This window comes from Gymnodraco acuticeps, unplaced genomic scaffold, assembly GCF_902827175.1.
Source record: "Gymnodraco acuticeps unplaced genomic scaffold, fGymAcu1.1, whole genome shotgun sequence".
Classification (NCBI taxonomy): domain Eukaryota; kingdom Metazoa; phylum Chordata; class Actinopteri; order Perciformes; family Bathydraconidae; genus Gymnodraco; species Gymnodraco acuticeps.
The window spans coordinates 20227-37820 of record NW_022989800.1 but is presented as its reverse complement, the minus strand read 5'-3'; the positions used below and the strand labels follow the sequence as shown (position 1 = coordinate 37820).

Sequence of the window (17594 nt, the reverse complement as noted above, 5' to 3'; positions counted from 1 at the left end):
TAATAGGGGACCTTTAAAAGACACTTTTCCTGTTGAAAGATCAGCACCATTTTAAAGGAATATGGAGAGTTAGAGAGAAAAGTGTTAAAACGAAAAAACAAACCAAGAGCTAGAATAAAGAGTGAAGTGTATCCAGAGAAAGAGGAGGAAGGGAGAGGTGAGAAGAGTAGAGGGAGGGAAGGAGAAACTATCACAGAGAGAGTTGGTTTGGCGAGCCACCATCAGAAGCATCACATATTCTCATACTTCATTAAAACACCATTTTGGATTGCATCAACACTTTTCTTCTCTTTTGGATTTTGGGAACACTTCTCCATTGTCCTTGAGTGAATTTATAACCAAACCTTTCAAACCTCTCCTAAATAAATTCTAAATTCAATCAAAATCCCAAAAAGATAGAGCTATATATATATATATGAAAGGGATGGGTGGATAGATAGAGGGGGGGGGGGGGGTGGAGAGAGAGTACATCCAAGCGGCTCAGCATGGTGAGTTCTCTGACGGAAGTGAGGGAGGGGAAGGGATGGAGGAGGAACAACAGAGCTTGGCAGAGATGAAGAATACTAGAGGGCGAGAGATTCTCCATGTCCCCGCTGCCATATGGTGAGCCGCCAGGATGCAGCACTCATCATATAGCAGAGAAACATCATATCCATCACATCTCTCTCTCTGTTTTAAGCCGAATAAACATTTTAAGTAGAATTATCGTGTATTAGATTCAAACAAAAATAATAATTAAAAAAAAAGGATTATTAAAATATATTCTCTGAAGTGGACAAAATTACAACCTAAGCTAAATTCTGCTGCTACAAATTAGCCTTGCCCTATAAGGGAGCTATTGGTCACCGGGTTATTCTTGAGCCTGTGTTTCTTTCTTTTACAGCTTTTAAAAAGGCTTTCCAAAGTTGAAAATAAACATACTATAAGGCATCAGCGGTCAGAATTAGCTAAATTAGTCTTGAGTCAAGCTGGAATGAGTCCTAAAACACAGAGTTAGCATTTGCCACTTCCTGTTCCCTGGTCACGTAGTCAGCATTTTTTTAAAACATACTTTTTGTTGGTTCCCTAAATAAGATCTTTGGTTAACACAAGCTTGAGATTGTAGCCTCTATACATCATAACGTTGCTAACAAGTGGCTAAATGAGACTACTAAACATCCTCACGCTGAGCATTTGTAGCCTTATGTTAGCTTTGATACTTCTTGACATTGTGGCATTACTATACTAGCGGTATCTTGACCTAAAATGTTATCTTTAACAAATATTGCGCCTCCTGAGATTTGGATATTACTCTTGTTCAGCATTTCTTTATATATTCAGCACCAACAGTTTCAGATCGTTAACAATTTCAATTTCAAAATAAAACAGTTCCTCAAAAGCCAGTCTTTTTATATGAGCATTTGTCAGGGGCTGAACCACAGTCCATGACCCGAGTCTCATATTGATATGACTCCTTCTGGTAAATAATAAGGTGTTAAAGTGAGTGTAGGTGGATCTCTTAAGCATGCAAACAAATGCATTCTTCATATGCACGCACCCGCACACACAATTGATGCAAACCGGAAACCCATTTCCAATTCTGGCATGCATTCTACTTTCCATTCAATTTCACAAATAGCATGAGGGAGGAAACTTTAATACTCGTCTATTATAGGACACAGAATGAGTTCCAATCAATCTTATAGATGGCTCCTCTACAGTAAGCACATATGTGTGTGTGTGTGTGTGTGTGTTTAAACATCACACAACAAAACTGGGAAACAAGAGACCAAAGTTACTTAAAAAGAATACGTTTTGCAGAGCAAAGAGACAGAGTGCTTAATTTCTAAATGGCTGCGAGCCGTTCGAGGTGATTGTCTCCGACACTGACTCATTGTTATTTGATTCATGTCTGCCTGCTCTTTGAATATCGATCCAGGAACTGGAGGAATGACTCATACTCGGCCATAGAGGCACTGAGTCACTACAGAGAGAGAGAGTGGAAGCTTGCTCCCGATCTCATCCTGATGCCACCCTGCTTTATGAAAGCCCAGGGGCGGGGAGGCCGAGCCAACGTTTGGCTTAGCAGCAGTAATGACGCTCAAGGCCTCAGCTACTTTATCTACCTTATTTTTGGACACATCCACACTGTATGCCAAGCCGGGGGTCTTTAACTTTTTTGGATTTGTTTGACTGGAACTTTAAGCTTTGATTTAGGATTCAGGCTCTGGGAGAGAGTTGTCCAAAAATCATTTTGGGAAGCAATTGTGAAAATTAAAGGGAAACTTTGACCAAAATAAATGGGAGGACATCAAAAGTGGCAATGAATGGAGATTATGTTTGGATTTAATTTGAGAATATCCTCATTAAAACCAAATATTTGCTGAGTATGGTCAGTCAAAGTGTGCAGAGAGGATCATCAAATCAAATCAAGTTTTGTTATGTTATGTTAAAACGATTTTTGGTCGAGCCAAAGTGCAGTACAAGCAATACAAACACTTTACTACAATAGCAAAACAGAAAACAACAAATTACAACAGGAAAAATGAAAATCACACACAGGGAAATGTCAGGAGTCGTGCTCCGCTCTGACTAGAAGGCCAGAGAGAAGAATTGAGTTTTAAGTGTAGATTTAAAAACCCCTAGGGTCATCATCCCCACTAATTGGGACGTGGATTTATGAAATGTGTTTTTAAGGCTGGTGTTATTTCGTATTCCGTAACTAAGAATGCCTAAAAGTGCTATGGTGTATGGCAGTGGTTTTCAAACTGTGGGGCGCGACCCCTGGTGGGTCGCGGAGGTACTGCAGGGGGGTCGCGGGAAGATTTTTTTATTTTATTATTTTCTCCTTTTAGCTTTGTGAAGCACCTTGAGATGACGTTGTTTTTAAAGTGCACCTATATAAATCAAATGCATTGTTATTATTATTATTCAATTGTAAACAAACACTGCTCGAAAATATCTCATTGGTCAGAGAGCTGTGGGCATAATGCTGCCTTTTGCAACATCCTACTTGTGTGAGATAGGCTTTTCTTGCTGCCATCAACACGAAATACAGATCAAAGCTGAACATTGAGAATGAACTGAGGGGCAGTCTCAAAACAACAGCCCCGCTTTGAGAAGATCTGTGAGGGAAAGCAAGCACACACAAGTCATTGATAGGCTAGTGTGGAATAGGAATGGTAAAGTGATGTGATTGTTTGCAACCTGCAGTAGAAATAGTAGTTAATTCATATATTTTCCTTAAAGAAATTTGAATTTAAAAATCTACTACTCAGGGAAGAAGGCCAACCAGTTTTAATTAGGCCAAATTAATTCACAGTATCTATTACAAGCACTTTTGTTCATGTGTAATCCATAATAAAATATAAAATGATAGTTGGATCTTTGTATCTTCTTATTATTAGCAGAGAAAATGTAATGTTTTTACAACAATATACAATTAATCCTACCAATATAGATGGGAACCGGGTTGGGGGGTCCCGAAAATATTTCCAATACCCAAGGGGGTCCCGACTGAAAAGGTTTGGGAACCACTGGTGTATGGTCTTCGATGCCAGTTACGTTATCCCCCATGTCCGTTAGGGTCGTAGACTGTCCGCATGTATCCGATAATTTGAGATTGCCAAACTGTTGGCTTGGCATTCCTGGTGACAAACCATACTCCTTTTTCATTCCCTAATCCAGTTTAACTGGTGACTATGCACCTCTAACTGGTTTGCCAAGAAGAAGATAGCACTGAGGAGATTTGACGTTACTACTTTTCCTGTCGTTACAGCTCTTACTGCAGTTACTGCACTTACCACAATTAATATGATCCATCTTTAAATGGCCAAAAAAGACATCCAATTGGCCCTGCAACATCATTTTCAGTGGATAGTCAATATAAAAGCATGGAACGCCCAAACCTCCAGGAAGTGATCCTGGCGTTCAAGCACATTTTTTGCCAAACGTTTGTATTACGACTTCCATGTCAGTCTCTTTGGGCCCAAAAATACTTTTTCATTTTGACTAACACTGGGAGAGATATATCTGTTAATCACCCAGCTACCAACGGCCAGTACGAATGCTTGAATATCTAACATCTCCGTATTTTTGTACTTGGGAATCAAACCATATCGGCATTATGCGCTACTTAGCAGCTTCCATAGGAATGAACATGAACCTATGTATCCAGCTCTCTTTAGACACCCATTGGAATTCCAGGCAGATGCAGGGCCTCAATTATAGCCTAAATGGAACCGCATGGAAATCCGTGTTGCAGCAGTCCCCAGCAGAATGTGGAAAGACTGTAGGGGTCACAGCCTGTTGTGTCCCTTTGGCACAATAGTTTGATCTAACCCTGGTATGACCATCTCAAAGAAAGCTACCGTGTGCGTTCATAGTAATACAGATTTATAGACATCAGAGCAGAAGTGGCATACCGTGTTTTTTTGGTAGTTTAATGTCTGTGTGCGTGTTCGTGTTCGTGTGTATGTGTGTGTTTATTCACAGAATGTGTTTGTATGCCAGTCTCTGCATGGGGCTTGATTAGGGGGTCTTGAGAGACGTACAGCTTAATTGAATGGCTAACTTTAGTCCATACAACACACACACACACACACACACACACACACACACACACACACACACACACACACACACACACACACACACACACACACACACACACACACACACACACACACACACACACACACACACACACACACACACACACACACACACACACACACACACACACAGGAGAGCGGGCATAAAGGTCAGCGACCTTCATGAACACCTTTAAAGAGCCTCCATCAAACTGTAATGACCTGTGTTATAGAAAGGAGATTTGATATAATAGAGTCACGACGACTCGTCTTGCTGTTACTTTATACTAATATCTTAATTCAGGTGCATTATTCAAAATGTAGACTGTATTTTCGGCTTTAAAGGTAAAGGCCAAAAAGGGATATCCCCACAATAAAGATGGTTGTGTGTGTATGTGCGGCTGTCCTCTCTATTTGTCCTTGCCAGGGGAAGGTCCATGTGCTGTCCATCTTTGAGTTACGGTGCAACGTAATCTCTGTCACAGTGCCATAAAGTTAGCCCAGAAGCCACTCCACCCCCTCTAATCCTCTAACCTGTATTCTTACTTTCCCTTTCATACGCGTCTTTGCCCTCAAACTTTGCGACAAAACTATTAAAAACACACCAATTAGCCTTACTGTTGCACTGGCTGACAGGTGCCTTTATAGAGTGGTGCAGTGATGACGTGTTTTTGTAGGACCAACTGAAAGTTAGCCTTGCAAGGGGTTCCTTGTCAAATGCCAATGGGATTTTTCCAATGGCATTTTGTAATATTCCAGAAAATAAGCTCTGCCAACACATGTTTATGATAATTACACATTTTGTTCTTCAGAATAATCCACACTTATTAAAAACACTTTTACAACAGCTGAAGCATAAATCGCCAGAATTATATGGCTAACAATATAAACAAAATCAAGACTGTTCAATGACTTCTAGCTCGCTAACTAGCTCATTTTAAGCATATAACTCTTAAACTGAAACAGATTTTTACAACAATCAGTTTAAGAATTGTTAAACAATGTCTATAGTTGTAAGAAGATAGCTAACGTAAGAATACAGTATAAACAAACTATATGACGTAACATGACTTCACGTCACCACCGCTAAGCTAAAGGCAGCTAATGTCCGCCTTCATTAACATTAGCCTAATTTAGCCACTCGTTAGCAAATGTTGTTTTTATGATAGATAGAAACTTCGGACATTTATCATTAGGGTATTCACTGACACTAACTAATATTGGGTTAAGGACACATTCCTACACAGTTTCCTCAGCAATATTATACACACTTCTGACCCATTATTGAAAAGATTTACTTTAGAAAAAAAGCACTTTATTAAATAGAATCCTAATAACAGTTATATTGACTCATGGGAATGTTTCCTCTTTTAGTTAGAAAACTATGATTTGGGCGTCTCAGTACCTGAGACACATCATCAGGGAGTCATTGCAGCGTTTCTCTGGTATACAATACCATTTCATTCACATTGTCCTATAGACAAAGCTTCTCTCTTTATGTGGAGTCAATGCAGTGTTTAGTTCAAAAACATTTTATGTAAACGATGTTTTTGCATGTGGGCCATTTGTTTACAATGTGATGTATTCATCCACATAGACACACAAAGGGTCTATTTTTATCTATCTAACTGCATCTTCTGTTTTGATGAAAACTTTAGTGAAGCTTATGTGCTCACTTTGCTTTAACCTTGTTTCTTACTACATTTGAATATGGATATTTCCCAGCGTTTTCTTAATGAGCTCCTTCTCTGTTTCATTTCTCTCTGATTTCTCTCCCGGTCTTTATGCCTATCCTTCTCCTCCCTTCGCTGTAACCTCCTCCCTGTCTCCTTCTCATAATGATCTGCCAAAACCCTATTCCCGGCATTTCATGTGATAAAGATTTCTTTTTTCGTACCTGCAACGTTTCATTTGACGGCTTGTTGTGGTTTACTAATTAGCAGAGATGTACTTGATTTATTCCCTGTATATGATAACAGTTAAGCATGTAAATGATCATTAACATACTTTAGTGAGGACTTTTAGACTCCATACTGTTTAGCATGTGATGAAAGAATAACCTTCTCTTAGGGGGATGTTATGTCTTTGGACCAGTTGACGCTCTTAGCAAATACATTCAATATTATACACAATTTCTTAGCAGTGCCCATGTTCAACCAATCAGCTACTATTATTTATACAGCCCAATATCACAAAGTGTCCGTTCCTCCCTCTTAATTCCACTCATTTCATTTTAAATAAAATATGTGTGCTTTTTAATCTAAGCTTGTAACTTGCAATTCGACAGAACATTTATTTCCCCCGTCCATCAGCCATTCTCCCCTTGGCCTTCCTGCAGCTCTTCTTCCCTCCACTGAACCGTGAAATGACATGTTTGCTAGCATCCCGTTTGTTTTTATAATGTGTCCAAAGCACTGTCACTTTGGCCGTCTAGCCGTTTCCGTCAGCAGTTCGAGAAAACCCCGCCAGTGTCTGTATCTCCTGTTTCACAGAGTTGTTTGTAGGGTGCATTTCTCATGGCACCCCAAGGATCCTGCTGCAGCATCGCATTTCAAAGGCATCTACTCTCTTTTCCATGTTGGTGTTGTACATCCAGGTTTTGCAAGTAATGGGTTTGTCAGTTACATTTTTTGGGTAGGGTTGGAAATGTCCTCCATACCTTTTTAAGCTTCGTAAGCTGAGCTGTAGCAATGGCCAATGTTCTTCAAGTCTGAGGTGCACTGCTTGTTTAACATTTTCCCAGAATCAAAACCTTACTTATAATATCCATGTGGAATATGACCAAAATAAACAGATTCAACTCAGTTTAAAAGCTCCCATAAACAGCCAATGTAGTATTGATCAATAAACATTTAGTCAATGACACTAGCTCCAGTCATCAGTGTTACTCACTGATACGGGTTGGGACACACACAGTGAGAGCCAGTATCAGGAAGTGACGCCTGTGGTGCTGCAGCAGCAGGTGACCTCACCGTGACCTTTGGCTACTGCTCACCTAGAAGGCTGTGTGTGTGCACTTAACATATCAGCAGTGGGTTAGCATGATTGTTCGTGTGATTACAAAATAAAATGTGTGTGTGTGTGTGTGTGTGTGTGTGTGTGTGTGTGTTTGTGGGCAGGTATTAACATTTCCTGGGCGAGTAGTGTTTCACCCGCCGGGTCCTCTGAGTCTTTAAAGGCTCTTCTTCAGGCTGTATTTAGATGAACAGTTTGTCCCGTTACACACACAGGAGCAATGTCGGGTTGTCTATCAAACGACTGGATGTTGGACTTCCTTTTCTTGTGCCTCTACTGATGGGATTTGTAGTTTTTAACGGCTGGGCTGATGGGGGAGGAAGCTGCGCCGCTGACTCCCTGTCTGTGAGTACCTTGTGCAGCCGCAGCAGATGATATGAAAGGCTTTTAATATCACGTCAGGGTAAACAGCTTTATTGATCAGGGCAGGTTGACGGACCGGGCAGAGGTTTAATGTGAGAGTGACATTTTTGAACTCGTAGTCCAGTATTTTTTCGTCAATACTCTGTATTATGTTAGTTAAGGTCAAGAGTATTTTTTATTTTATTACTTGATTTTATTAACTTTGACCATTTTAGATTGATTGTCAAATGACTGTTGGCAGTTATATTTAATCTAAACTGACTCATATGTTTTATTTCATCACTTTTTTCATATTTAAAGGGGATCACTTTCTCTTCTAAACATCTCATACTTTATTATTTATTCTCCTTTTACCCTATCTACCTCTTCTTTCCTTTACTCCACCCTCCATTGGTTCCTCTGTCCTTAGTCCTGTAATGCAGTGTTACTGCAAGAACATTTTTAAAGCTTGTAAAGTGGGTTTATTTTTTATTTTATTTTGTTCTCACACCAATTGTTTCCTTTTCTCCTTTACTACTCTGTTCTTATTCCCTCCTCTCCTTGATTCCTTCCCTATTTTGTCTATTCGTCTCTACTTTTCCTCTTCTCACCACATCTCTGCTCCATATCCGGGTCATTCTCCACACCTCTCCATGTTTTTCTTCCTTTCTTATCACTTTCCCCTCACTCCTCTCCTCTTTCTTTACTCAGTATTGTCTCTTTGGTCTGTTTCCCCTCTATTTGCTCTCTCCTCAATCTCAACAGTGTGAAATCCAATAAATCAACATACTGTAGCAACTCAAATAAAACCAATACTCTTCCCCCTCTCTTTCTCTTATTGATTTGAAGAGTTCTGCAAAGCGGCCTGAAACAATAGCGCACACAAAAAACAAAACACACACAAATAGCACAGAGAACATTTTATCGACTGGCCTTAATGCAACAATTGTCTCCTTCGCTCTCTAGTTACGCTTCCCTCTCATTTATTTATTATTTACAATCAACATTCCTTTCTAGTTTTTCTCGCATGTGATCATCCTTTAACTTGTGGGATTCAAAGTTGATTACATTCCTATGGAATGCTTATACTATTGGATCAAAAGAGTCGTTTGGATTGGAACAATTTGTATTTCTAAACACATTTGTTTTTTATTTTAGTTTGTCAATTGGTTTGTCCACACCTTTCGGTCCAACAAAATGTATTAACAACTATTGGGTGGATTGCCATGACTTTTCTATACACTCGTAATCGGCATTACTTTTGTGATCCACTGACTATGATTTTGATATTTTTGGTTAGGACTAAAATGACTGCTACTTGCTGTAGATGAATTGCGATTAAATGTGGTACAGAATTACAGGTCCCCAGAGGATGAACCGTAATGACTATCTTGATTATCTGGAGTTTAGATGTTCCCTAACTTTCAATAATATATTTTTCCATTTTCACTGTTTGGGGCTGCTTTATTGTGTCGAGAAAATCATAATCAAAATGATTAATTGGCAATTTTTAGATCACGGTCATTTAACACAATTGCTCATTGACTTTAGAAACATCATACATTTTAAAAGCTGTTTTACTGTTTTTTACTGTCTGTTTTTAACTTGACATGCTATTTTGTCAATACATAAATAAAACAAATCAATAAAATATCACTATATATATCTACACACATATATTTAAATATAAAATACATTAAAAAAATATATGTTATGCATACTGTAAACTATTAAATGCAATATTCTGTTTGATTTATAACATAAGACATAACAAGAGCATAATGGTGTAACTAAATGCAAGTAAATAATAATTGTATCTCCATTATTCTGTATAAAAGACAGAGGCCAACATTTTAAATGTTAATAAAATGTAATTAAAAGCTCAGCCATAGTTTGGCTTACAACTAAACACCAGCAAAATTAAAGAAATTTCCCTCAGCCTCAGCTTAACTTCACTCTTGATGCTTATTACAGTATAGCTAGTGATGGGAATCATGGCTCTTTGAAGGGAGTCGGATCTTATGGCTACGTTCCTTTCCGAGAGCCGTTGAAAAGAGCCGTTGAAAAGAGCCGTTGAAAAGAGCAGTTTTTTTTATTTAAAGGACGGGGGTAATAGGTTTATCTGCTAAATAATCACCTGGATAATGATTGACTGTATTGCCAGAAAAAATGTATAACTTGCTACATCTCTCAGCCAGCCAAACTACTACTCAAGCAGCATGTGTTATGCCATCATCTACGGCACATTTGCATTCAGGGAAGCAAGTTCCTTTAAAGGCGAGTGGATTTATGGCAGGCAGTGAACCAACGATGAAAAGAACGGCTCTCACCAAGTACTGTACGACTCGGTTCCCTTCGTTCGTACCAAAGAGCCGTTCAAAAGAATCGGATCGTTCGCGAACGTCACATCACTAGTAGTAGCATTCTAACACCTAAATAAAGATGTGAACATGGTCAATGTCAATTATCAGTATGTTATTGTGAGCATGTTAGCATGTAGCATCTGGCTCAAATCATGGCGATGGTAAAGTAAAGCTTTACATGGTCACACCATGTTTGAAGTACGCTCATACTATGGCCATGTGATGAGTCGATGTTTCTCAACCAACAAGAAAACGTCAACTCGTAAAGACTGGCCACCGTCCTAATCGCAAGTGTTGACACGAAAAGTAGTAGTGTTAGCAAACGGGCTAACAGTACTGCTAGCTGCATTTAATTCTCTCAGCACTTGTACTCTGTGTGCATTGACAATAATGTTGAATCGTAATTAAAAAAAAAAGTAATTTAATCTACTCTAATGTAATTGTATCTAATGTGCATTGTCTGTTTAATGCTTATGGATCAACTGATTGTACAAAGTAGGGTTAGGGTTAGGGTTTCTATGAGTCGTGTTTGTGTATTTGCTCATTGGCTTAATACTAATGTGTTTCCTTCTACTTGTTCTGTCTTCTAGAGGTATCCAGCAGCAGTTGTCCAGCTACAGGGAGACGGTGATCCGGCAGGCCACGGTGGCGGCGGGCTCGACCGTTCACCGGGACGACGCCCCAACCTGCGGCATCTGCCACAAGACCAAGTTTGCAGACGGCTGCGGGAACCTGTGCTCGTACTGCCAGACCAAGTTCTGCGCCCGCTGCGGGGGCCGAGTGTCGCTGCGGTCCAACACGGTAAGAGAGGCCAGAGGTGGGGTGACGTTGGAGCACACTGTGTCAGCGTAATGGCTCCTGTGAAATCATAAATGATCATATCTTTATTCAAATGATATCATATAATCAATTTTTTGCGAATTTGGGGGGCTTAGATTTCCTCGTATTTTTGTGCCTATTTTATCCTCTTTTTTCTTAGCCTATGTACCATGTGTTGGAGTCCTAGCCAATAGAAGCGTGACTGTAATATAGTGATGTCATTATGTTAAATAATTAAACATCCAATGGAGGCGTTTAAGGCAGGGGGGGGGGGGAGTGTGTGGGAGAGAAACTCCCTCTGGATGGAACACGTGGATTTTAGCCTCTGTAGACCATTTACATGCACAAAAACCTATACAACACACTAAAGGAAAAGCAGAACCCCAAGAAGCATAATAGGGCCTCTTTAAACTAAAAGAAACATTGTAATACTGCTTGTGATCTTCATCCAAGGGAATACAGTAACTTTGCTTTTGTATCCTGATCACCTAATCCAGTTACATGTAATCCCTTACTCTCAAACCTTGTTAATAAACTTGTCACACATGCAACTGTGTCTGATTCCGCTATATGATGGTCTCAGGTGTAGGAACTCAGGTGGAGGTGATGAGCCACATATATGACACATACTCTAAGTGTGCCCTTACAGTATGTGTGAAAAAGCAAGTGTATAGTTTGCTCTTCATGTGTGTTGATATGTACTGTGTCAACACTGTGTGTGTTACTGTGTATTTATGTGTGCCTCCACCCATGTGTGTGAATGCGTGTACATGTGTGTGTGACCCAGGCAGGAGCTGGTAAAGGTTAATTGGGCATTACACTGAGTTGTGGACGGAGGGGGTGATCTCCCACTCTGCCTCTTTCTCCCAGGGGTCCGGAGGTGCCCTATACACACACAGCAGGGGGGAGGTGTGTGTGTTGGCATCGGTTGACAAGTCTTCCTCTGAAATAAGTGACGTCCCCCTATTACACCCATTCCCCACCCCTACATTGCCAGTTTGGCATTTAATGACCCACACACACACACACACACACACACACACACACACACACACACACACACACACACACACACACACACACACACACACACACACACACACACACTTCTGCCAAAGCCTTCCACTCTCTGTTCTACACTCTAACTTCTCATGCTTGTCATTTTTACATTTCTATGTGTTCATTATACTTAAAAAGAAACAACATTTTAATTAGTGAGATGTAGAGTTCTCCTGCTCACAGTGACCAACACATAGTGTAGTTGATGTGCACCTATACTTATGCAGGCACCAGTGGCGTTTTCTCCTGGAGGCCAAGGGAAGCCAGGCTTCCCCTGTTTTTTCGGATTGTAGTTATAATTTAAATAAATAAATAAAAACACTTTGTTTTGTTTAGATAATTCTCCTTTGCTGTGTGTTGCTGCCGGCCCGTCGCTCCCCCATTCTCATTGAGTATTTTACAAAGAGTGAAACAAACAGCGCCCCTCTAGATGTTATGGTGAAACAGTAGATTGCACTCACTGTTGTGAGAGGAGGCCAGCCGAATCTGGCTTCCCTTGGTGAAAAAAAATTGAGGGATTGACCAATCAGATGAGGCTCACGTGATGCCCCTGCCAACCTGTGATTGGTCAGGGCCATGCCAAGGGAAGCCAGAGGCGGCTGGCTTCCCTTGCCTCACAATCCAATCAAATCGCATCAATTTAGTGTTGCAGTGACGCGTCATAAAATCCGGAAGTAAGCTGCGCTCGGTTTCCCTCATGTTTCCCTCGACAAAAAAGCAATGGGATTTCTCCATAGGATTTAGGAAAATAGCTCGAAATAAGGTCAGTGGAAAACGAACCTGTTAGATAAATGCAAGTTTTGTTCAGTCGGATAATATCCACATGTCTACACTACTTTTATAATTTTCGAATCATAAATCTAATCGATAGAAGATAGATAGCGTCACTGCATCACTCTCACCGCCGTTAGAAAGTAGCAAGCAACTGAAGCAAGTGCAATTATAGAGGGTGGAGATTTGGAGTATTTCATCAAAAATAATTGTACTAAACTTCCGCTACAGCAGCAACAACAAATACAATCTGATGACAGGCCAATGCCCAAACTGGAGCTGTGTACAGCGAGGAAAAAAGGAGCGAGTCGGACGTAAAACGTTAAAGGTCTCCTGATTTAGTTTGTGAATGAATGCTTATTAGAGTTTCGGCTGGAGAGTGCGTGCGGACCTGTCGGTTAGATAACAGGCGTGTGTAAGTCCTGCATCTGTATGATACAAATGTGTGTAAAATGATACCGGGTGCTGTAATCACTCATCTGGTTACGTTATTACATTGACCACCACACCCCCGACCCAAAAGAAAGGACGTATTATTGGCTTCCCCTAATTCTTTCCCCACGCCACGCTACTGGCAGGCACTGTAATCCTTTACAGCTCGAAATTAACATGACAACAACGTCTTATTTTATTCCACATAGAGTGGTAAAGTAATGAGTCTTAAAACCTAAAAAGACTTAGCATTTTACCACATCCGGCTCCTGCGTCTCGTAGTCAATTTTTTTTAACGTGGTGATAAGATCTGTGATTACAGTAACACAAGCTTAAGAGATGTTCCCGTTTTGTCCTACGACATGAAATACGTCAGGATAAACACTCCACTGGTGAATGTCCACATGTTCTATGTGTCATAAAAACGATGGTTGCTAAGAAGTTTCTAAATAAACTAGGGCTGTCAAACGATTACAATTTTTAATCAGATTAATCACAGCTTAAAAATTAATTAATCATGATTAATCACCATTCGAACTATGTCCAAAATATGCCATTTCTTTATGTATATTGTTGTGGGAATGGAAAGATAAATGAAAGAAGGCGGATATATCCATTTAACATACGTTTATGTTTATTATAACATTGTTCTGTGTGTCAAAATGAAAGACAGCCCACACACCTATCAATCATCAAACCGTGGGGTCTTAATTCATTACGTGTTGATTTCTATCAACGGGGGAGTACTTTAGGAAAGTCGACGGTGGGGGGCTAGTGGAGTACTTCGTGACCACAGAGTGTGAACGTTGTGATCAGGGGCCTCATTTATAAAGGGTTATACGCTCAAAAAATGGCGTACGCCAGTTTCTACGCAATGTTTGCGATTTATAAAATACTAACTTGACGGGAAAACATGCGGTCCTCCACGCAAACTCTAACCCATGCGTACGCACTAAGCACAAAAACGGGAGAGACGAGAAACTGCAACACCGTTGGCAGAAGGAAGAATGGAGAGAAATATGTGGAAATAATACCATAAATAAAACGTTACCTCTCATTTATCATATATGAAGAATTCATTTTCAAACATTGATTAAAGCCAATCTTAAAATGATTAAACAAAACGCCTGTTTGAGACTCCTCAGTGCACACAAAAACATAACTTGGAGAAATAAATAAATACGGATATGCTATTTAAAACCACCTCGAATATGTTGTGTTAATATTATGAAATGTTTTCTCATAAATGATGCGGTAAGCAGGAGGACAGAATTACGTCTAAACTGACGCCGTTTTGCATTGAGCATGGTTTTATATAGGCCTACTATCATGTTTAATCGTGTTTTATGCCGTTTGCCAAGACTTGATAAGTCGCTCGTAAAACACAGGAGGTATGGAAACTAAGCCTAACGCAACACATTAGTTGTATTTCCTTTAACTGGTGGATATAGAGTTGCTGCCGGGAGGGGGGGGGTTGAGATGCACAGGCTGCAGCGCTGCGCACAGCTGATCGACAGCTGGAACACAAACCACCAAATACAAACAAATAATTCAGATCCAGTCGTCATGACTCCACTCCGGAGGGATTCCCCGATCATTTCTTACAGTTTCTCATCAAGGGGGTGTCTCCTGTCCCCGGTACAAATACATTGCCTGAGGAAGTGTATTTTTGTCATTAACCTTTTTCGCACCACTTATTTATTTATTTTGGTGACGATCCGACCTCCATGCTGCTACTCTGGTTCAAACTGCATCCATCAAACAATATGATTTATCTCCACCTCCCCAAAATAACCAAAATCTTGCACGGTGTTCTGTCGTCATTTCCTGCGATCTTCTTCATAAAGTCAGTCAAAATGAATGAATGGGCATTTCTTTGACTATTTATAGGTAAATATGGGCGTTACCTGAAGCCCGCAAAAGCTGCACCGCATTTCGAGTCGATTGTGATTTATAAAGGGAAACCGGCGTAGGAAGTGCTGTACGCACTTTCCTCGTCGGTACGCAATGTTTGGTGAATCGGAAAATGTCGGAAGATTTCTGTACCTATTTTTTGGATTTCTACTACATAAGCAACCTTCCCACGTGAATCCTACGCACGGCGTTATAAATGAGGCCCCAGCTGTTTTAGCGCAGTTCTCCAGTGAAGGGGGGGAGTCTCCCTCCGTAGCCGGTTGGCGTAGTTTTTTGGCACAATTCCGTTGTACAGACCGACGTTAACAGCAGCCCTGTCTGTGCACACGGAGACCGACTCTGTCGTCCGGTGATCTAACCGCCTTCTGGAAAAGCTTCACAAGTACGTCGGTACGCAAATGCGCTTTGTGACATAAGTGCTGGTACGCATTTCAGATTACGCACATAACCTGCGTACCAGTTATGTGCACCCCTGTACTACAGCAAAAGTATTCTCCGTCAGGACTTCCTGCAACAACACCACACCGTTATCTTGATTCTGATTGGCCAGAAGACATTATCAAAGATGTTCTATTGAGAAGACGATCACTACGTGACAAAAGTTTTCAAAACCGTTTATGGTCTTCGGTATTTCCAGACAAGTGGCTACTGAAATCAATCTTACTAACTGCTGTCTGTGCAATTTACTCCGCGCGAGTTGGCAGACTTTATTTTGCTTACTTTAACATCATTTTTCAAGGTGGGGCTAAGCCATTTCTTGGTATGGGTGTAGCCTACCCCAGCCATACCCTGGCGCTGCCACTGGTGGCACGTATGGGGCGGGCCATTCTGCACATGCGTTAAATATTTTAACGTAATTAATTCAAAAAATGAATTACCGCCGTTAACGCGATAATTTTGACAGCATTCAAATAAACTACTTAACATGCCGAAACAAGTAAGCCTTTAGCTTAGCGGTGGTGACGTGAAGTCATGTGACCGTGATGTAGTTTGCTCTTAGCATTACGTTTGCTTTGTACTTCTGCCGATTCCATTTAAGCTTCAAAAATCACAAAGTGGTGTTGATTAGTAAGATTAGCCCTGCTGGTTCTAGTTCAGTATCAGGATCCTGAAGAGAGTCTCCAGTACACCTTTGTTCGACTGCCGAGTAACAATGTAATACATAGGAATGCACACCAGCTTTCTGTCAGAAACAGCATCTAACCTAAAACAAAATGCTCACACTGACATTCGTTGCAGCAGAATGATTTAGTTTCTGTTGGCACTGGAGCACAATCTGAGCAGTGGCACCACCTGTCGGGGTTTGCTCTCGCAGATCAGGTTCTAAGGGTTCATCAGCCAAAACATTAGTGTATCCTTTTCCATAACATCCCCATCCTTCATATTTTGGTATGCCATTTTCAAAGGCAACGAGTTTGCAATACAAAAGAGAACAAAGAAATGCAGTTTTTGAGCGGCAGTCATCAAATGTGGATGTCCAATTAATGATCTTAGTGGTAGTTTTTTATTATTATTTAAAATTAAAATAGTTTATTAATAAAATTATTGAAAACTGAGATACAGTATCTATGTATTTAAAAAAAAAGAAGTATTTCACTTTACCTTCTTATATTTACATTAATATTCTATCTTTTATTGGACATTTTACTCTAATTTATTGTGTCTATATAAATATATTTATTTAATTTTATGTTTTTGTTGTAAATTCTTACTCTAATAGAGCATAAACCCATTTCACCCAGGATACATTTAGTTTTCTGATTCTGCTTATTACATTGTTCACTGTAGGGCTGTAGTATCATTGCCATGCTTTCAGATATCATCTTTGCTCACCTTCTCTCTGTCTTTCTTTTCATTTCACATGGATGGCTGACTGGGCTGCAGGAGGACAAAGTGGTGAGTTTCTTTTCAGTTTCTGGACTACTGCCTGCAACCTTTAAGACAATCCTTTTTAATGTGTCCAGACAGTGTGTATGTGTGTATCATTCTCTCTGTCCGTCCATGTGTCTATTATTTTCACAAGATGAATAAGAAGAGGCAATAGTAGGTAGCAAAAGCCTTAACAGTTTAAAACATAATTCCTTTAATAAATAAGGGACAAGACTTGTTCTGCAGATAGATATGACCCATATAGACCCTTGATTCTCCTGAGCAATTGTCTGTTCTCCTTAGCAGCGGTCTGTCAGCGAAAAATGAACAACCTTTGACATGTTAAAATTGACCAATCAGAATCGGGTATTCAACTAAGCCATGTAATTAGATACTTTAATCACTTCCAAATAAATCCATTCCCGAGACTAAAGTGATT

The 17594-nt window shown here is 40.2% G+C and overlaps 1 protein-coding gene across 1 annotated transcript in view; it reads left to right on the top strand.

The window, feature by feature from the left end:
- Positions 1-17317, top strand: part of LOC117551492 (regulating synaptic membrane exocytosis protein 1-like) — a 35660-nt gene extending 18343 nt beyond the window's left edge. The window contains exons 3-4 of the mRNA XM_034224410.1: positions 10882-11092; positions 17171-17317. Of these exons, the coding sequence (XP_034080301.1) occupies positions 10882-11092; positions 17171-17317 (358 nt within the window). The remainder of the gene's footprint in view (positions 1-10881; positions 11093-17170) is intronic.
- The last annotated feature ends 277 nt before the right edge of the window (positions 17318-17594 follow it).